The sequence below is a fragment of the Erythrolamprus reginae genome, chromosome 1 (genome assembly GCF_031021105.1).
Source record: "Erythrolamprus reginae isolate rEryReg1 chromosome 1, rEryReg1.hap1, whole genome shotgun sequence".
NCBI classification, from domain to species: Eukaryota; Metazoa; Chordata; class Lepidosauria; order Squamata; family Dipsadidae; genus Erythrolamprus; species Erythrolamprus reginae.
In genome coordinates, this window is record NC_091950.1 from 57347134 (window position 1) to 57368798 (window position 21665).

Consider the following 21665-nt stretch of genomic DNA (forward strand, 5'->3'; position numbering starts at 1 on the left):
GCCTCTCCCCAGCAACACTGGAATATTCCGACCCTCTGCCACCTCAGAGATCAGTGCCCCTTCCTCTCCTGTCTCCCGAGCGTCAGGTGGGCCAAATCTGTCATTCATCTCATGCATACCACAACCCCACCCACTCCAACCATCACAGTCACACCAATCATTCATCCTATGCACAATAATACATACACCCCAGTCATCCATTCATTAAGAAACCCCCCAATAATATTAAGATTAAATTAGTAATAATTAAAATAGATTAACTTGATTATTAAAATACAATAAGAAAAATATCTAAATTTATCAAATTTAAAAAAAAAAAATCTGTTTGCTCATTATGTAAATTGCAGGGGGGAGGCCTAACAGGGGATCCATGATGGTTTTCAAGTGGGACATGACTAGCCTTTCAAAGGTTTTCATAACTACAGATGTTAGAACTACTGATCTGTAGTCATTCAGTTACTTGATGGAGGGCTGCTTTGGCACTGGGATGATAGTGGAGCGTTTGAAGCAAGAAGAAACATGGCATATCTCTAGTGATTTGTTGAAGATTTGGGTGAAGATGGGGGCCAATTGGTCAGCACAGACTTTTAAGCAAGAAGGAGTTATGTTGTCTGGGCCTGGTGCTTTTCCTGGCTGTTGTCTGTGAAATAGATCTTGCACTTCTTTTTGTGATCACCAGGGGTTGTGAATCCACTGGGACGGGGTCAGTTGTGGGAGATTTAGCTGTTATAGTGTGTCTGGAATGGAAGTTGTGGAGATAGGTGGCTGTAGTTTCCTTTCAAACCTGCAGTTGAACATGTTCAGGTCATCTGCCAGTTGCTGATTTCCTTCAGCTTGGGAAGGAGGTTTGCCGTCACCAGTGATTTTTTAAAGTGTTTTCCACATGTTTACTGGTTCATTTGTTGAGAACTGACTCCTTACTAGTTCATTTGTTGACAACTGAGCTTCTTTTTGCTGCTCTGATCTCCCTTGTTAACACATTTCTGGCCTGATTGTACAACATTCCATCACCTTTTTTGTAGGATTCCTTTTTGGAACGACATAGCTGCTTAGGTTTTGCTGTGAACCAAGGTTTATTGTTAATGTACTTGTCTTTGTCTTTGGAAGAATTAATACTGAAATGACAACTTAAATATTTTGCATTTCAACAGGTGGTACTGAAAGAGGAGAGGAGTGATAAAGACTTTGCCAGTTATATTCATTGGACAATGTGACCTGTGACATCTGGGAGGGGGAACATTTGTTCTTTTAATTAGGTAAAAACTGTGGGAGCTTGGTTTTTGCTAGCTGTGAAAATATATGATGTTTCCAATAAACATGTTCTTTGAGGAATCTACCTGCCTCAGAGTTCTGCTTTTGGTGAATGCAAAAATGATGTCCATCTGATCATAAAGAGTAGGAAGTGATTGAAAGACTGAACAATAACAGGAGATATGTGCTAACATAGAAACATAGAAACATAGAAGTCTGACGGCAGAAAAAGACCTCATGGTCCATCTAGTCTGCCCTTATACTATTTTCTGTATTTTATTTTAGGATGGATATATGTTTATCCCAGGCATGTTTAAATTCAGTTACTTTATCTACCACATCTGCTGGAAATTTGTTCCAAGGATCTACTACTCTTTCAGTAAAATAATATTTTCTCATGTTGCTTTTGATCTTTCCCCCAACTAACTTCAGATTGTGTCCCCTTGTTCTTGTGTTCACTTTCCTATTAAAAACACTTCCCTCCTGGACCTTATTTAACCCTTTAATATATTTAAATGTTTCGATCATGTCCCCCCTTTTCCTTCTGTCCTCCAGACTATACAGATTGAGTTCATTAAGTCTTTCCTGATACGTTTTATGCTTAAGACCTTCCACCATTCTTGTAGCCCGTCTTTGGACCCGTTCAATTTTGTCAATATCTTTTTGTAGGTGAGGTCTCCAGAACTGAACACAGTATTCCAAATGTGGTCTCACCAGCATTCTATATAGTGGGATCATAATCTCCCTCTTCCTGCTTGTTATACCTCTAGCTATGCAGCCAAGCATCCTACTTGCTTTCCCTACCGCCTGACTGCACTGTTCACCCATTTTGAGACTGTCAGAAATCACTACCCCTAAATCCTTTTCTTTTGAAGTATTTGCCAACACTGAACTGCCAATACAATACTCAGATTGAGGATTCCTTTTCCCCAAGTGCATTATTTTACATTTGGAAACATTAAACTGCAGTTTCCATTGCTTAGACCATTTATCTAGTAAAGCTAAATCATTTACCATATTACAGACGCCTCCAGGAATATCAACCCTATTGCACACTTTAGAGTCATCGGCAAATAGGCAAACCTTCCCTACCAAACCTTCCCCTATGTCACTCACAAATATATTAAAAAGAATAGGACCCAGAACAGATCCTTGTGGCACACCGCTTGTAACCTGACTCTGCTTGGAATACTCGCCATTAACAATAACTCTCTGATGTCTACGCTTCAGCCAGCTGCAAATCCATTGAACTATCCAGGGATTAAGTCCAATCTTCACTAATTTATCTATCAGCTCTTTATGTGGAACCGTATCAAAGGCTTTGCTGAAGTCCAGGTAGGCAATATCCACGGCACCACCTTCATCCAACACCTTTGTGACATAGTCAAAGAAATCAATGAGATTAGTCTGACATGATTTGCCTTCAGTAAAACCATGCTGATTTGGGTCTAATAAGTTATTGTTTTTTAGGTGCTGATTTATCCTCTTTTTGAGTAGAGTCTCCATCATTTTAACTACAACTGATGTCAAGCTAACTGGCCTGTAGTTACCAGCTTCTTCTCTACTGCCCTTCTTGTGAATGGGCACAACACTGGCCATTCTCCAATCCTCAGGAACTTCTCCTGTTAACAAGGATTGGTTAAACAAATCAGTCAGGGGGGTAGCAATGACAGATCTGAGTTCTTTAAGAACTCTGGGGTGGATGCCATCTGGACCCATTGCCTTATTTATCTTTAATCGTTCAAGTTCTTCTAAGACATCGGCTTCTAAGATCACTGGAGCTGAATCCGTACAGCTGGAAGCAATGCTATATCCCTCTATAGTATTATTTTGTAAGGTGTCTTTTGAGAAAACTGAACAGAAGTAGCTATTGAAATGGTCAGCGATCTCCTTATTCCCATTAATGCATGTATTATTCCCGGTACTAAGCTTCGTGATGCCGCAGTTTTTCTTCTTCTTATCATTAATATATCTGAAGAAGGTTTTATCCCCCTTCAGATACCAGAAGATAAAGCTTAGAATAATTATATAATCTATATTCAGAACACGAAACAGGATCACATTGGTCACCAGTAAATCTATAAAATGAAAACCCATTTGCACCTCATTTAATCTTTGTACTACTGATCCACAGTAAGTTGATTGAAACTTAAGAGAAAAGTCAGGAATTCTAAGTGTGAATTCGGCTAGAAACTTTCTGAAGCACTGTTGGAGATACAGTGGTCCCCCGATTATCGTGAGGGTTCCGTTCCAGGACCCCTCGCAATGATCGGTTTTTTGCGAAGTAGCGGTGCGGAAGTAAAAACACCATCTGCGCATGCGCAGATGGTGTTTTTACTTCCGCCGCAGCAGCGAGGAGCCGAAGATTGGGGTTTCCCCGCCGCCCACGCAAACTCCTCGCTGCTGCCGCGCCCGCCGCTTGTCCGCCGCCTGCCCGCGCGCCCGCCCTTCGCCCGCGCGCCCGCCCTTCGCCCGCGCGCCCGCCCTTCGCCCGCGCGCCCGCCCTTCGCCCGCCCACGCCGTTCGCTCGCGCCGCTTCCCAGCTGAGTCCTGAAGCGAACTTCCGCGTTTGGCTTCAGGACTCAGCTGGGAAGCGGTGCTGGGGTTTCCCTGCCGCCCACGCAAACTCCTCGCTGATGCCCGCCGCTCACCCTCCCGCCAGCAAGAGGGGGAAGACCCAGGGAAGCCGCCCAGCAGCTGATCTGCCCGGCGCCATCTACGCATGCGTGGCCATAGAAAAAAGGGCGCGCATGCGCAGATGGTGTTTTTACTTCCGGGTTGAAAAATCACCATCTAGCCTTTCGCAATGATCGGGATCGCGAAACGCGGGGGATCACTGTACTCCTATCCTTTAACCACAGCCCTGATGCTTGTTAAGTGGGAGGAGGCAAGAATATTAATCTCTGTAGATGACTTGTAAGCATAGTTCTCTCTAAGCTGAGCAGTGAGCAATCGCTCACTTAAAAATCATCATCAACTCAGAGTTTTCCAAACCTGCCCAGAAGCCGAGAGGGAAAGAGTGAGAGGGAAGGAGAGAGAGAGGAAGAGAGGAAGAGAGAGAAACAGATAGAAAAAAGAGAGGAAGAAAAAGAGAAAGAAAAAGAATGGGAGTAAGGAAGAGAGAAAGAAAATCAAAATCTAGTTTGAAACTAGCTCAACTATTTAAGTGGCATTTTGATATTGATAGAGTTGCCCTATTATGAGCTCACTGTTATAGACACACAGTACAGTATTTTATTTTGAAATTATCTGAGGCAAAACAGGGTGGGTTTTTTATTTGTTTGTTTGTTTGTTTATTTATTTATTTATTTATTTATTTATTTATTTATTTATTATTTCTGTGCCGCCCTGTCCCAAAGGGACTGCCGCTCAGACACTATACTTTTCCGCCCACCCCCCAAAAAAATTAGAGGGAACACTGCTTGTAAGCATTTATAAGTTAATAGAAAGCACTCCAAACCTTTAAACCAAATTTCTTTAATTTGATGCCCTTTAAATTTCATAATTCCAAGTCAGCATGAGTCCAGAATTATGGGACCCAAGTTACCATAGTTGAAGTCTAAGTGATCTGGAGTGCACCAGAAATGGACATTAAGTTACCGTAGATATATCTAATAGAGAATGTGTGGCATGTAAGAATTATTGCAGGAGTAAAGGCACAAAATCTAGTGGATAAATATCTTACAGAAATGGCCCAGTAGAGCATAATTAATGGCATGGAAGCCAAGGGGCATACTCAACTGTGTGCTAAAACTTAAATGAAAACTTCTCACAAAGAGCTTGCATATTGCAAAGTGGTTTATTGATAAGACTCTTAATGGACTTTAACCTCCTGTAGAGCTCCAATATTTCATCACTGTGCAGAAAATAGCTTCAACAGCTGAGTGTTTCTCATTTCCACCTACCAAGATCTGCCTGCTAAAATGCCCTCTTCAGTTTTTCCTTTTCTTCTGGTTATTCTGATATTTTTGGAATGAACTGCAACTGCAAAAACAGTTTGGGAGCATGAAAAAAAAAGTCATGAAATATTTGTTGTTTATTAGGTTAAGGAAGCACTTTTTGTTTTTGCTCCCCCCAAAACCCAAAACCCTTAAGAGGCTAGTCCTCTGGAATGTGGACACATAGTTGAGGCATTTGATCTGCTTATGTATTTTGTCATTGTGAGCTTCTATTGACTGGGTCAGAGCATATAAGGAATTTTCAAAATAACAATGGAGGCACTGCACTGTTATTCTAAAAGAACAAACATAAGTTGCAAAAATATAAGCCTTCTCTTCCTGCACAGAAGACTTGTCTGAAATCTCAGGGGCTGCCACAAAAAAGAGGGAGTAAAGCTATTCTCCAAAGATCTGATGATAGAACAAGAAGCAATGGGTAGAAACTAATCAAGGAGAGAAGCAACTTAGAACTAAGAAATTTCCTGACAGTTAGAACAATTAATCAGTGGAACAGCTTGCCTCCAGAAGTTGTGAATGTTCCAACACTGGAAGTTTTTAAGAAGATGTTGGATAACCAGTGTAGCATTTCCTGCCTAAGTAGGGAGTTGGACTAGAGGACCTCCAAGGTCCCTTCCAACTCTGTTATTCTATTCTATTATCTATATTCTATTCTATTCTATATTGGATTTTCCACTGGCTGAAGAACTTTGTGTATATGAAATCCTTGTACTGTACTAGAAGTTTTCCCCTTAATGTTTTGTCCCTTGTAGCTCTTGAAAGCAATAAATTTACAAGCTTCAAGATAGCAGTCTGAAAACCTTCCTTTTATCTGTACCCTCAAGTAATAGAATTCCTGCTATCAGAACATGGAATGCAGTCTGCAGAGAGCAAGTGCTCTTTTGTAGGCAATAATCAGCCTCTGAACTCAGACAATGAAGAAGCTTAGGATGAGATCAGAGCTTTGCTGACTCTGGAGAGATATTAACAGCTATCCTAAGCACCCTTGCTGTAAGCAACCCTCAGAGCTAAAAGATTTAGAAGTCTGGTTCAGTTGATGGTTGATCTAAAAGTAAGAAAAAAGCTGTAGAAAAGGGTACAGCCATAGCAGTTTATCAATCCATGGCATATTTCAGTTAACAGAAATAAGGCATTTCTCAGCTCTTGAACTGCACAAGATACAAGTGTGTATATATTCTTTATGAACATGAAAACCTTCATTCTGGTTACAGGTATGCAATGCCTTTTCAAGATATTATAACACACTCTGGATAAAAAGCATATGTTATTCAGGGCCAGAAAAATCCCCCTTTCAGGGAAAGCAACAAAGCAAGACAAATGCATAGTGATAAAAAGTAAAAACAGATTTTTTAGTGCTTTTATTGCTTGCAAATCTCATGACACTTGTAAGAGCACGATCTTATTTTCAGTTTCAGAAGAAAGCAGATCTTTTAGAATTATTTAATTTAATTTAATTTATTTGATTTATATGCGGCCCAATCTGCCCAATTATTATGAAAAATCAATGCTCATTTTCCCATATAATATTAGTGTAAAGAAAAGTGGAGCAGAAGAACCATTTATTTCCTAAATGGTTAAGAATTTGATTAATTACTTGTTACCAGGGTGGACAAACATTTTAAAGAAGAATTTTAAAAATCAGATTTTTAAATTTTTATCAAATTTATTTTAATAAAATGCTTTTGGAGTAAAATTCTAACAATAGTTCTCTATTTAAGATATATTAACAATTTAGTTTATTCAGCATGAAATGGAGCTCAGTTATGTAGCATGAGGCTGTATATCATGAGGCCGGACTATCATTAAATGTTGTACCTTATGATTCTTGACAAACTTTTCTTTTATGTACACTGAGAGCATATTCACCAAGACAAATTTCTTGTGTATCCAATCACACTTGGCCAATAAAATTCTATTCTATTCTATTCTATTTTCTGCAATATTTGCATTTTTGATAAACTCATTCAAATAATCCAAGCTCTGCCAGCTGAGATAACATGCACCGTATAACATGCAGTGCATAACATGCACTGCACACAATTTCAAAGTATCCATGAGATAAGTCATAAAACAAAGTTAAGAAATATCCCATTGTTTTGCAATTCTATGTTTAGTACAAACTGTATGATTGTTTGAAGAGAAATGCACTTGTACCACCAGGCTCTAAGAGTGAAGAGGAAGGGAAAGCAGTAAAAATAAATATTATAAATATAATATTAAAGAGCACTTGTCACTTCAGATCCATCATGGCAGCACCTGTTAGCAGGCATCCACTCATCTGCTGCCTGTAACGTCCCTCATCTTGTTGTGTTACTGCCACATCACCAGCCGTCCCATTAAAGTGAATGGGACTGTTGGTGACGCAACAGTGGGTCAGAGGAGGAGCTACAGTTGGACAGAGATGAGAGTTGCTCTTTAAAAATTATCATTTAAATGGAGTTGATTTAAATCAAGGTTTTTTACTAATGATTTAAATCATGATTTCAATTGTTATTTAAACCATGATTTAAACCACAATTTAAATCAACTTGATTTAAATAAAATCCAATCAGTTTGATTTAAAAAACTAATGCTTTTCAATGGAAAAGTCTGCTGTCCAAGGCAAAAAGGTAAACACTTCCATCTATACTCTATATCAGTGTTTCCCAACCTTGGCAACTTGAAGATATCTGGACTTCAACTCCCAGAATCCCCCAGCCAGCATTCGCTGGCTGTGGAATTCTGGGAGTTGAAGTCCAAATATCTTGCTAAGGTTGGGAAACACTGCTCTATATCCAAGTTTCTCAGCTATTATTTTGAGGTGGTAGTTTCATTAAGAAGTCTTCTCCTTTGGAAATAATGTGATGTACCAATTCTATCTTTCACCCAGCATCAGTGATGAGTTGATACAGGTTTGACCCAGTAGAGTGAACTGGTAGTGGCGGGAGGCTCCACCCACCCACCTAGACATTATCAAAAAGCACTGCATCTGCACAGAAGCATTGCATGTACGCAAAGTGCACAGGCATGCCTGATGCACTCCCATTCCCAAACCAGTAGCAAAGGTAAGTAGATCCCACTACTGCCCAGCATGATAATGATGATCCTGAAGATCCTCAGTCTAACATTAACTCCAATAATGGAAGATTTTTTTCTTTTTTAAATTATTTGAAAACTCTCACCTTATATTTGTATTTGTATTTATTAGATTTGTATGCCGCCCCTCTCCGAAGACTCGGGGCGGCTAACAGCAATAAAAAAGACAATGTGAACAAATTTAATATTAAAAATAATCTTAAAAACCCCAATTTAAAGAACCAATCATACATACAAGCATACCATGTATAAATTCTATAAGCCTAGGAGGAAGGGAAAATTTCAATTCCCCAATGCCTGACGACAGAGGTGGGTTTTAAGGAACTTGCAAAAGGTAAGGAAGGTGGGGGCAACTCTGATATCTGGGGGAGCTGGTTCCAGAGGGTCGGGGCCGCCACAGAGAAGGCTCTTCTCCTGGGTCCCGCCAAACGACATTGTTTAGTCGACGAGACCTGGAGAAGCCAACTCTGTGGGACCTAACCGGTCGCTGGGATTCGTGCGGCAGAAGGCGGTCCTGGAGATATTTTGGTCCGATGCCATGAAGGGCTTTATAGGTCATAACCAACACTTTGAATTGTGACCGAAAATTGATCAGAATTTAAACCTTCTCAGAATCTCCTGCAAAATCTTGGGCATTGCTAAGGGATCCTTTTGAATAATCCAACCTTAAGATTCATCTCAAGAAGGGTACCATACAGATATGATAGGACTTATTATGAGCCATGGTGGCGCAGTGGTTAGAATGCAGTACTGCAGTTTGCTTCTGCTGCCTGCCGGCTGCCTGCAATTTGGCAGTTCAAATCTTACCACGCTCAAGGTTGCTTCAGCCTTCTATCCTTCCAAGGTGGGTAAAATGAGGGGCCCAAATTTTTGGGGGGTAATATGCTGACTCTGTAAATCACTAAGAGGGGACTGTTAAAGGACTATAAAGTGCTGACTATAAAGTGCTATAAGTGCTATTGTTATTGCTGCTCCGTATTAAATAAATATATGGCCCAGAATATGTAATTACAGAGAATTACAGAGAAGGATGAGTGACCCTGGATTGCTTGTATTTGTCCAGCCCATTTATTAACATAAATAATATTTTATCTTAAGATTGTGGAAGTCTGCCATCAGAGTTTGAATCACGAATAGTGAATAGCATTGGTACTAAGATCTTCTGCTCAGCTCATGTCTGCTTAGCCTTACCTTTCCATAACAATGGTATGGATGGGTCATCATGGCTAATGTCATAATGTTTATTACCATCTTCCAGTTCACTGTTCACAGTGTTGCCATTACCAACATTCATACTTTTGAGAGTAAAGAAGTTCTGCAACTTCATGTTGAATCTAGAAGTATAAAGAGAAAAATGCTTAAGGTTTCAAAGAACAGTTCATAGCTCTGGCTCTCTTCTCTTTTGTTTGTGGTGCTTATAACCATTGGGAACAAGTTGGATTGTGATACATCTGTTTATCAAGTGCCATATAATTTGAGCATAACTGGCTGATGATTACATTAGACTGGCCAAAATTAAACCCTGTTAGATCCTGCTAGTTTCAATGCAAATACGGGTAGCCCTTGATTTACAACAATACATTTAGTGGCTGTTCAAAGTCACTAAATGGTCCTAAGTCACTGAGAAACGTGACTTAGGACCATTTTTCACAATCATGTAATCAAAATCCAGATGCTTGGCAACTAGTTCATATTTATGATGGTTGCAGTCTACTGGGGTCATGTGATCCCCTTTCGTCACCTTCTCGCAAGCAAATGGGGAAACCCGATTCACTTAATATCCATGCTACACACGTTATCAACTGCAGTGATTCACTTAATCACTCAAGCCTGGCAAGAAAAGGCATAAAATGAAGCAAAACTCACTTAAGAAATTTCTCACTTAACAACATACATTTTGAGTTCAATTGTGGTCATAAGTTGAGGACTACCTGTATGAAAGTTATATTTATTTCTTTTCTTTCTTTTAATTGGATTTGTATGCCGCCCCTCTCCAGAGACTCAGGGCGGCTTCTCTCCCACTGGTAGCAAATGTGCTTATATTTTCATTTGGATCATACAAGAAATGGGAATATTTACAGCAATTTATGGCCAGGCAATGGGATTGTCATGTCTAGGTGATACAGTATGTCACAGAAGTGAGTACACCCCCCTCACATTTGAAATATTTAAGTATATCATTTGATGTGACAACACTGAAGAAATGACACTTGGCTACAATGTAGTGAGTATAAAGCTTGTATAACAGTGTAACTCTGCTGTCCCCTCATAATAATGCAACACACAGCCATTAATGTCTGAACTGCTGGCAACAAAAGTGAGTACACCCCCAAACAATAGTGCCCAAATGGGGCCCAAGTAGCCATGTCCCCTCCCTGAAATCATGTGACTAGTCAGTGGTACAAGGTCTCTGTTGTGAAGGAGGAGGTGTTAAATTTGGTGTTATTGCTCTCATTCTCTTCTGTCACTGGAAGTTCACTATGGCACTTCATGGCAATGAACTCTCTGAGGATCTGAAAATTGTTGCTCTACATAAAGATGGCTTAGGCTATAAGAAGATTGCCTAGACCTTAAAACTGAGTTGCAGCATGGTCACGACCATACAGTAGTTTAACAAGACAGGTTCCACTCAGAACAGGCCTTGCCATGGTCGACCAAAGAAGTTGAGTGCTTGTGCTCAGCGCCATATCCAGAGGTTGGCTTTAGGAAATAGATGTATGAGTGCTGCCAGCATTGTTGCAGAGGTTGAAGAGGTGGGAGTGGGGTCAGCCTGTCAGTGCTCAGACTATACGACGCATGCTGCATCAAATTGGTCTGCAGGACTGTCGTCCCAAAAGGAAGCCTCTTCTAAAGATGATACACAAGAAAGCCCGGAAACAGTTTGCTGCAGACAAGCAGACTAAGGACATAGGTCTCTGGAACCATGTCATGTGGTCCAGTGAGACCAAGATAAACTTATTTGGTTCAGATTGAGTCAAGTTGTGTGCTGGCAATCAGGTGAGGAGTACAAAGACAATTGTGTATTGCCTACAGTCAAGCATGGTGGTGGGCATCTCATGGTCTGGGGCTGCGTGAGTGCTACTGACACTGGGGAGCTACAGTTCATTGAGGGAACCCCAAAGGCCAACACGCACTGTGACATACTGAAGCTGGGCATGATCCCCTCCCTTTGGAGACTAGGCCACAGGGCAGTATTCCACCTCCAAAATGACCACTGCCTTGCTAAAGAAGCTGAGGGTAAAGGTGATGAACTGGCCAAGCATGTCTCTAGACCTAAACTCTATTGAGCATCTATGGGGCATCCTGAAACATCCACCAGCTCCATGATGCTGTCATAAAGAAGTTGAAGAGGACTCCAGTGGCAGCCAGTGAAGCTCTGGTGAACTCTAGGGTTGAGGCAGTGCTGTAAAATAATGGTGGCCGTACATAATATTGACACTTTGGCTTCCATTTGGACATTATCATTTAGGGATGTACTCACTTTTCTTGCCAGCAGTTTAGACATTAATGCCTGTATGTTGCGTTATTTTGAAGGGACAGCACATTTATACAAGCTGTATACTCACTACATTGCAGACAAGTGTCCTTTCTGTACTGTTGTCACATCAAAAGATATACTTAAATATTTACAAAATGTGAAGGGATGTACTCACTTCTGTTACATACTGTATATAGAAACTAAAATGTAGCAACATGTTCCCAATAAGCCAAGTCAACGAGGAAAGCTAGATTTGCTTAATGACTGTGTGCTTCACTTAATGTGGTGATTTAATGACCATGGCAAAAATGATCATAAAATATGGCATGGTTCACTTAAAAATTGCCTTGCTTAGCAATGGAAGTTCTGATTCCCAATTGTGGTCCTAAGTCAAGGACTAACTGTATTGTGTGTTTTCAAAATCTATGTTGCTCTGAGGGCTATGCGGAAGAGAGAGGCCAGATTCCTTTGGAAGAGGCCATTGTCCTTGAACCCAACATAACTTTATAGCAGGACCTCTAACTCTGGTTGCTGTGTGTGACAGAAAAAAATGGGCTTTTGAACTATTTCTATGCTCCCCTCTGAAATGTTTTGGATATAATGATTTATGACACTGCTGTAAAATAATTATGTTGATTATTTCCCTAGTATTGCAAATACTCATACAAAAGAAAAGCCTTCATTTCTTGCAAGGGGGAGCTGATGAATAGCCAATATAAAAAATAATTCAAATTCTCCAAAGCCAAATCCATAAATGCAAGCATGCTTCATTTTGAATTAAAGCTTTCTTTGTGCAGTCCTCTTCATCCCACCCCCAATTACTTACCTTGGCTGCTTACAATGCTTTTGCAAATGGGCTATTTTGAATATGAAGAAACAAGCAGAATATTTCTGATATACAGCCACTTCCTTAGTTTCTTTGGAAAAGTACTTCTTTTGGATGCATTCCATACTCTTTGCTCTTATAATGCAACATTGGACTTCAGTACCTATTACTTCAACCTCTACTGCCAAAGGCTGTGCTGGCTAGTGATAATGGAAGTGGCTTCCAACACACTGGAGGGCACTAGGCAGCGAAAGGCTATCATAAAGACCAAATGTTCTTGTTCACCTTCAATTTCAATAGCCCAAATGTAGATCCCATAAGAATGAGCCTCAAGTTATTGCAGACAATATACATTTAAGCAGAACATCCACTACTAGTTGGGGAAATTAACAGCAATAAAGCAAGGAAACCGAGCTATTCTTAGTTAATCTAGCAAAGTACATTGCAAGCTCATACGCCTATTAGCTACACATATTTAAAGCGCAGAGGAGAAGTTAAGAGTACTTACTTCATGATAAGTATATAGAAGAAATACATAATGATGAGTATAAGGCTTTCCCACCTCAAATAAATAAAAGGAAGGAAATTAGTAGTATAGCTAGGGCCATTTGCTTGTTCAGTAGTATAGCTAGGGCAATATGCATGTTACGTATTTTTTCTGGAATAAGCACTCCCTCCCTCTCTAACACTTCATATATTAAACCAGATAAGTTGTTATGTCTTTCTGTTCTTTGTACTTCTTATTCACTCCTTCCTGCAGCCAGTGGCAATTTGTTAATTTGTCTTAATGCTTCATAGTGTTGGTAAATCCAATCAGTAACTACCTTCTAGCTGTGCAACCAGTCTCTCCAACAACCCCCCCTCAAATATTTCTATTCAAAAATATTGCCAAGGCACAAGAAGACCCACATCACCTTAGCTGGGAAATTAGCTGAGAGTCCGCAAAATGTGAAATAAGTAAATAAATAAATAAATAATTTGAAATAAAGGTTTGCTAACAACATAAAAGCCCTCACATTTTAGAAGGATTCTAGATTCTTGAAAACTCTGCTGATAGCTTTCCATCATTAATGAAGGCAATAAAGCAAAGTGTGCCAAGAAACCATTAGAAATAGATATGAGATTTCCAGATCCAAAAACCTCTTGCTCTACTGATACATCAATAGTCTTCAACTATCGGTCTCTACCTATAACAGGAAGATCAGAATAGCTCCCCATCTTTCTATCCTAATTACAGAAAGAATCCAAGTTGGAGGATGTGCTGGAAGTTTTACAAAAAACTAATTCCATCCAACCCGAAAGGGCAGATTTGCTCTGCCTGTCCAAGTTTAAATGAAGAACGTGAGGAAATGAAAAGAACCACTTACCATACAATTTTCTCATCGTATATAAACTAAAAAAGAGTGAAAAATGAAGGGGGAAAATGGAATAATTATATAAATCAAGTGAAAAGAAATCTGGCTACATTATAGAACACATTGACATGTATAGATATAAAGCTGAGCATAGAATGGTCTCCAGGCAGAATCAGTTAGTAGTTTTATTCTCAGTTACTACTGATCTTTGGTCCTGAATAATTGTTTCAGTAATGAAGGCCACTTTGTTGCCCCATCAACACTGGGGCTTGGCAAAATGTTTAATAGCATTTTTTTAGGTAGAGCAATCTTGGCAAATCTGGAAACTTCCTGATATATTAAGATTATTACTCCAAGACGTCTAAGCAAAGAGAATTAGAGGTCAAGTTGGAAAGTTTGTTGTAGACACTGATTAAATTAGATGGTGGACAGAGCTGCAAAGTCCAGGTTAAGAGGCCATGAATTAGAAAGCACTGAAGATGCTTGGAATAAAGTAATTCCTGTGAACAGATTTCCTTAAAATAAAAAGCAGTCTTGCTTTTCTAACTTTACAGGACAAATACCTCATTGATACAAAATTCAGTACAATATGTACTAAGAAAAAAATAGGTATATAGTTTAATTTAAGTTATAGTGAAGGTGGCACTCCTGCATCACATTTGGCTTCCAGTTGTTAAAATTTGGCCGCTTCAGGTGGTTCATTTGGGAAGAATTAATGGATTTTTATCACAAACAAAGTCAGCCCTGAAATAATTAAAAGCAATTGTTCATAACGCTAAAAGCAATTTTTAGCATCTCTGGACATCTCTCAAAGTTTACAGCTGATTATTAGATTTCTATGCCGCCCTTCTCGAGGTCATATGATGGCGGAGTTAAGCAGTCACTTACATTTCCTACTAATCTCCTAATATAGGATCATATTGTAGCTTAGAAATTGGAAACAATAGTAAAGCTTCTAATATTGCTCCTGGTTGTTTGTCATCACTGCCAAATGGGACCATTGGGACTTCAGGCTGAATGGGAATTTGCCTATGCAGCAATTCGATTTAACTCAAGAGCAGTTGAGCATGAAAGAATGCAGAAGATTCGCTGCCTTTGGCCCATCTGCTAATGGCCAGATTTACTTATTTATTTCTTTAATACATTTATATAGGCATCCATCTCAACTAAATCATGCTGAACAGCTACAACATTAAAATAACAAAAACATTTCAAATAGAATAATAACAGAGTTGGACGGGATCTTGGAAGTCTTCTAATCCAACTCCCTGCTTAGGCAGGAAACCCTACACCACTTCAGATAAATGATTATCCAACATCTTCTTAAAAACTTCCAGTGTTGGAGCATTCACAACTTATGGAAGCAAGTTTCTCCACTGATTAATTGTTTGTAATTGATTAATTTAAAAACATAAAGAGCCGGGGTGGCGCAGCAGGTAGAGTGCTGTACTGCAGGCCACTGAAGCTGACTGTAGATCTATAGGTCAGCGGTTCAAATCTCACCACCGGCTCAAGGTTGACTCAGCCTTCCATCCTTCCGAGGTGGGTAAAATGAGCACCCAGATTGTGGGGGCAATAGTGTGGCTCTGTTAAAAAGTGCTATTGCTAACATGTTGTAAGTCGCCCTGAGTCTAAAGAGAAGGGTGGCATAAAAATTGAATGGATGGATGGATGGATGGATGGATGGATGGATGGGTGGGTGGATGGATGAATGAATGAATGAATGAATGAATAAATAAACCAAGAGCAAAAACAATTATTATTATTTATTATTATTATTTATTAGATTTGTATGCCGCCCCTCTCCGTAGACTCCAATAAGAATATGGTTGTGTGTTTGAATACACCTCTTAATTCCCAACTAGCATGGTCATTCCAGGAAGTTGCCTTCTCAACCTGATCTAAAGGGTACCAGGTTGTGGGAGACTAAATCATACACATTTAATATCTTATTTATCTATTCATTTATTTACTTATTTACTTAAAGCATTTATATAGTCACCTGTCTTCCAACCAAATTTGAGTAGTTCCCAAGATCCTTTGTGTGGGGTTTTTAAAATGAGAAAACCACCATATTTGTCTTTAAGGAGTCCTTCCACAACGAGGTATATTGAGAACCAAACCTCAAGCTCAGCTATGTACAAGAACATGGTGAAGAAAAAAAGATAAAACTTACCACAATAAGGACTACTACAGACAGAGTGTAGTAGGCAGAATCCCTGCACACAGACCACCAAGTGAGACGGACCACCTATAAAAAGGATACAATTATACCATACAGCAAACTCTATCTTGGCAATGCTTGGATTTTAGATTTTGCCACACAGTCTGAAACCAACAAGTGCTGATGAAATAAGGTTCATATAGGCATTCACATCTCACTACAATCTTATCACTTATCAGTTAGCATTGCTATTAATTAAAATATATCCCCTTTAAGGAATTGTATTTTACTACACAATCTTGTTCTCATACATCGGGCAAGATCAGTGGTGGGTTGCTCCTGGTTCATCCTGATTCTGTGAACTGGTAGTGCCGGCGGTAGGAGGCTCCGCACACCCAGGATGCTTCTGCGCATGCGCAGAAGCATCACACGTGAGTGCAAAACAGTAGCAATGGGTTGTAGAACCCAGTACTCAGCAGGATGCAAAATGAACCTATGTAATGAAGTGTATTTTGTGTTTCTTTGCCCTCAGTGCAACGGATGTGCTACATTTTTGGAATGGAACAATTTTTAAATGTTTTTTTATTCTTTGTAAACTACCCAGGGAAGTTTGACAAGCAAGAAGCCTACAAATCAAATAAATAACTTAATCAATCAATGAAAATGAAAATGTAAGTAATTTTGGAATTTTTATTCAACTTTTTAAATGTTTTAAATTATTCTTTATAAACCACCCAGAGAGGTTTGACAAGTAGTGATTTCCAACAGTCTCAAAATAGGTGAACAGTGCAGTCAGGCAGTAGGGAAAGCAAGTAGAATGCTTGGCTGCATAGCTAGAGGTATAACAAGCAGGAAGAGGGAGATTGTGATCCCAATGTATAGAGTGTTGTGAGACCACATACTGTGTTCAGTTCTGGAGACCTCACCTACAAAAAGATATTGATAAAATTGAATGGGTCCAAAGACAGGCTACAAAAAGGGTGGAAGGTCTTAAGCATAAAACGTATCAGGAAAGACTTAATGAACTCAATCTGTATAGTCTGGAGGACAGAAGGGAAAGGAGGGACATGATCGAAACATTTAAATATGTTAAAGGGTTAAATAAGGTTGAGGAGAGACGTTTTAATAGGAGAGTCCGCGGAGAGGGGCGGCATACAAATCTAAATAATAAAATAAATAATAAATAAATAAAAGTGAACGCAAGAACAAGGGGGCACAATCTGAGGTTAGTTGGGGGAAAGATTAGAAGTAACGTGAGAAAATATTATTTTACTGAAAGAGTAGTAGAACAAACAAACTTCCAGCAGACATGGTTGGTAAATCCACAGTAACTACATGCCTGGGATAAACATATATCTATCCTAAGATAAAATACAGGAAATAGTATAAGGGCAGACTAGATGGACCATGAGGTCTTTTTCTGCAATCAATTTTCTATGTTTCTAAGTAGGAAGGCTACAAATCAAATAAATAACTAAATAAATCAATCAGACAGAATGATAAAGAAGGGTGTCAATCTCTTTTAGAAAAACAAAACAAAAATGTGGCATCTTAAAGAATGAGATATTTGCTGTAGCATATGATTTGTGGTTTGTAGTCCACATACATAAATGAGAAAGTTCATGCCATTCTAAGTTATAAAATGAATAGAGACAATTATGCTTATGTGTGAAAATGGGTATTAAATGCTAGTGCTTTCTATTATCATCCAATAATTAATAACCAATTTAATTACAATAACAACAGGATTCTTCTTACCTTGACACTCAGATAACCTCTCAAGCATCTGATTAAGTGCACTATAGAATCTCCCAAAGTATCACACAAAAAGCTGTTAAACTTTCAGGTGACACACAACCTTTCTTAGTTCATCAATTACTCTAACTCTAACCTTAACCCCTAACTGGTAACCTTGATCCAACAGGAACAAGAATATTATATCATAAATATTTTTTTGTTGGTTTACTAGCAGCTATTTACATATTCTGCTAAGCTACAATGATTTTTTTGTCTGGATTTGTTTAACAGAGTGTGTGAACATGTTTAATAAACCACAGTTAATCATGGTTCAGAATAACATGCAAAACATATTTCCAAATAATTACTGGGGTGAAGGGTCAAATAAATAGCTAAGATTATATAATAAACCTCAACCTCCAGAAGAGAATGTTTTAGGATTATCTACTTAAAAGCTCCAACAGAGAAACGTGTTTACAGAACAAGCAATACTCCAAAGACATTAGAAAATAGTGATCATTCAAAACCTCTTCCCACCAGGAAGAAAAGAAAACAGGAAATTTAGACCTTTTAAACAGGAAAAGAATTGCTCTAAACTGATGTAAGAAAAGTTCCTAACTATCTTGATTCCAGTGAATCAAAGGAATTGCATAATCATCGTGTGGCATGTTGCTTTAAAAGTACATTTAATTGTTACTTAAGGAGCAGTTACTCAATTTTCAATGGGATTACAGTGAGGGGACAGAAACAACTTTGCTTAAAGTCTTCAATTTAAAAGTCCATTTCCTGAAAGAACAAAGCTAAAAGCACTACAGATGTGGTAAACCACTTTACACATCATTTACAAACAGAAAATTAAAAAAATCAATGACTAGTGATTTTTCATATGGAAGTAGAGTAATAAAGCAGACACAATCCTGCTAAAGTGAAGCACTCTAGTAAGAATAATTTCAGTCAATCTGTGCATTATTTTTTTTAAAGAGTAAAAGGCTAGATAGGCTACTAGCCAACCACAATGAAAATGCATATAAATCTATTGAAATGTAAACAACAGAACAAGGAACAAATTCAGATTTACAAATAAATGAATAAATAGCTACCAAAACTTTGCAAAAATAATTTCTTTGTTTAGCAAAGTTTGCCAGTCCCTACTGAGACTAAAGATAGAATTAATATTTATCTATAACTTTTATCAAATAAATTATAGCTGGTTTAGTCCTATTGTTTATTACCGGAAACATTTAAATTTTCCATAAAGGAAAAAAAAGTTATTTGGAACATAATTTAGAGATTAAATATGAGTCTGCTTTAGATCTACAATGTTCATAAATGTCAGGTGGACAAAGCAATGGGCTTTTATTTATTTATTTACTTGCATGCTTGTTTATTTATTTACTAGGGTTTATATGGCACTCTAATCCACGGAGACTCAGAGAGGCTTACAAAACACTCTCCAGTAGGAGGATTAAAAGCAGTATATCAAAATAACAAACAGAAGAAGATGAAGCAACAGATTACAATTCAATAAATGGTATTCAAAGGGAATAAGCAAACCATAAGAAAGGGGACTCCCCCCACTACTGTACTTTCCATCCTAAACCTTTAGGAATAGCTAGATCTTAACCAGGGGTTTTCAGAACACAGAATTAAAAAGGAAGAAGCTGGTCTAATCTCAAGAGGAGGGCAGATGAAAAAGATAATCTGGGAACTGCCTGTTTGTGTGAAAGCCTTCACAGTGAAGGCTGCTACCTGCTTCAGCAGGAGTGAAAGTCCAGAAGGGCCCACAGATTACCAGCCAGTTTTGACTGGGATAATACAACCCTATCCCAAACCAAAAAAACCCAAACACTTTCCTGGGATTAAACATTAGCCTGTTTTGCAGTTGTTCTTTCATCCTTCCATAAGAAGGATAATTCAGGTCATTTTAAAGAGGGTTGATAAATGACAATCTGAGGATGCAGTAAAAGTGGAAACAATATTTGCCTTTGGTCATTCTTATCACTACAGCGTAGACTCCGATCTCAGCTGTTACCCGTGTCTGACAACACTTATTTTTGGTCTTATTTCAAGTTAGTGGGATTCTATTCTATTCCTTTTGGTCATGTTATTTCCCATAGTACGTTGCTAAGCTCAGTTCCCTGAAATCTATGATGTGGGAGTTGTTGCTTGGGTACACACCTCTCTAAGGCTGCCATCACTCTGGTATTCCACTTGGCAACTAAGGCCTCAAGAAAACTGCCCACCAGGATCTCAGGAAATTTGCCAAAGTTCTCTGGAAATTGTCAGGAAGTGACAAGTTAATAGTTCCATTCTCCCTCAAAATTGATGACCCTGAATAGCAGTCAAGCAGTGATCTGATCATAATAAAAGGCAGATATCATCATCAGATCAACATATCTGCTCAAAGACAAGAACTAGAGCTGATGTATGGACTCCCACATGGGATAGGCTAGGCTAGGGGTAGGCAAAGTTGGCTCTTCTATGACATGTGGACTTCAACTCACAGAATTCCTGAGCTAATCATGCTAACTCAGGAATTCTGGGAGTTGAAGTCCACATGACATAGAAAAGCCAACTTTGCCTACCCCGTGGGCTAGGTCATTATGACTTAAGTTAGTAGGAAGAGTGGCCATGAACTCCCAGTCCTATCAGGGAGGGCAAAAAGGCTCAGAATGGTAATGAAATATTCCAGTTCATTTGAACTCTACTTCGTGTACAGAAACAGCTTGCCTGTGGACGTTGTGAGAGCTCCAACAATTGAGACTTTCAAGAGGAGATTGGATTGCCATTTGTCAGAAATGGTGCAGGGATTCTTACTAGAGCAGGGGGCAAGGGCTGGACTAGATGACCTACAATGTCCCTTCCAACTCTAGTAATCTAAATCTTGGCAATGTGTTGAACAGCTGTTTGCTAGCTAGGAGAAAAAAGTTTAACCTGCTGTTTTTTTAAAAAATCAGGAAGCGTGCATTATTTTATGCTGATTGGGAATTCTGAGGTTTTAAACCCAACACATCTACAGGGTCAGAATAGTTACTCTAACTCTCTTATCTATTGAAAGAGAAGGCCAACTTACATAATGCTAAAATAGGCTGTTTTATTTATTTATTTATTAGAGTTGAAAAGGACCTTGCAGGTCATCAAGTCCAACCCCCTGCTTAAGCAGGAAATCCTGCAGCACCCCAGCCAAATGACAGTCCAATCTCCTCTTGAAAATGTCCAAAGTTGGGGAGTTCACAACCTCCACTGGCAGGCCGTTCCACTGGCTGATCGCTCTGACCATCAGGAAGTTCTTCCTTATTTCTAGGTTGAATCTAAGTTGAATCTCTCTTTGGTCAGCTTCCAACCATTGTTCCTCATCTGGCCCTCTGGTGCCCTGGAAAACAGCATGACCCCCTCCTCTCTGTGGCATCCCCTCAAGTACCTGTAGACTGCTATCATGTCCCCACTGGTCCTTCTTTTCTCTAGGCTATCCATGGACAGTTCCAGCAATCTCTCTTCATAAGTCTTGGTTTCTAGTTGCTCTTTTCTGCACCGTCTCCAGAGTTTCTATGTCTCTTTTGAAGTGTGGTGACCAGAACTGAACGCAGTACTCCAGATGTGGTCTGACCAGGGAGTTACAGGGTGGTATTAATACCTCTCTGCTCTTGGAGTGTATCCCCCTGTTGATACAGCTTAGGATTGTGTTGGCCTTTATAGCCGCTGCTGCACATTGCTGGATCATATTTAGTTGATTATCCACCAAGACTCCGAGATCCCTTTCACAGTCACTACTGCTAAGAAGGGTTCCTCCCAGACTGTATGCGTGTCTAGGGCTTTTTCTTTT

General features: G+C 39.2%; 1 protein-coding gene across 1 annotated transcript in view; it reads right to left on the minus strand.

The window, feature by feature from the left end:
• SLC24A4 (solute carrier family 24 member 4) overlaps positions 1–21665 on the minus strand; it is a 150671-nt gene that overhangs the window by 23960 nt on the left and 105046 nt on the right. The window contains exons 7-10 of the mRNA XM_070733623.1: positions 16118–16192; positions 13954–13979; positions 13095–13148; positions 9474–9616 (exon numbers count right to left, since the gene is read on the minus strand). Of these exons, the coding sequence (XP_070589724.1) occupies positions 9474–9616; positions 13095–13148; positions 13954–13979; positions 16118–16192 (298 nt within the window). The remainder of the gene's footprint in view (positions 1–9473; positions 9617–13094; positions 13149–13953; positions 13980–16117; positions 16193–21665) is intronic.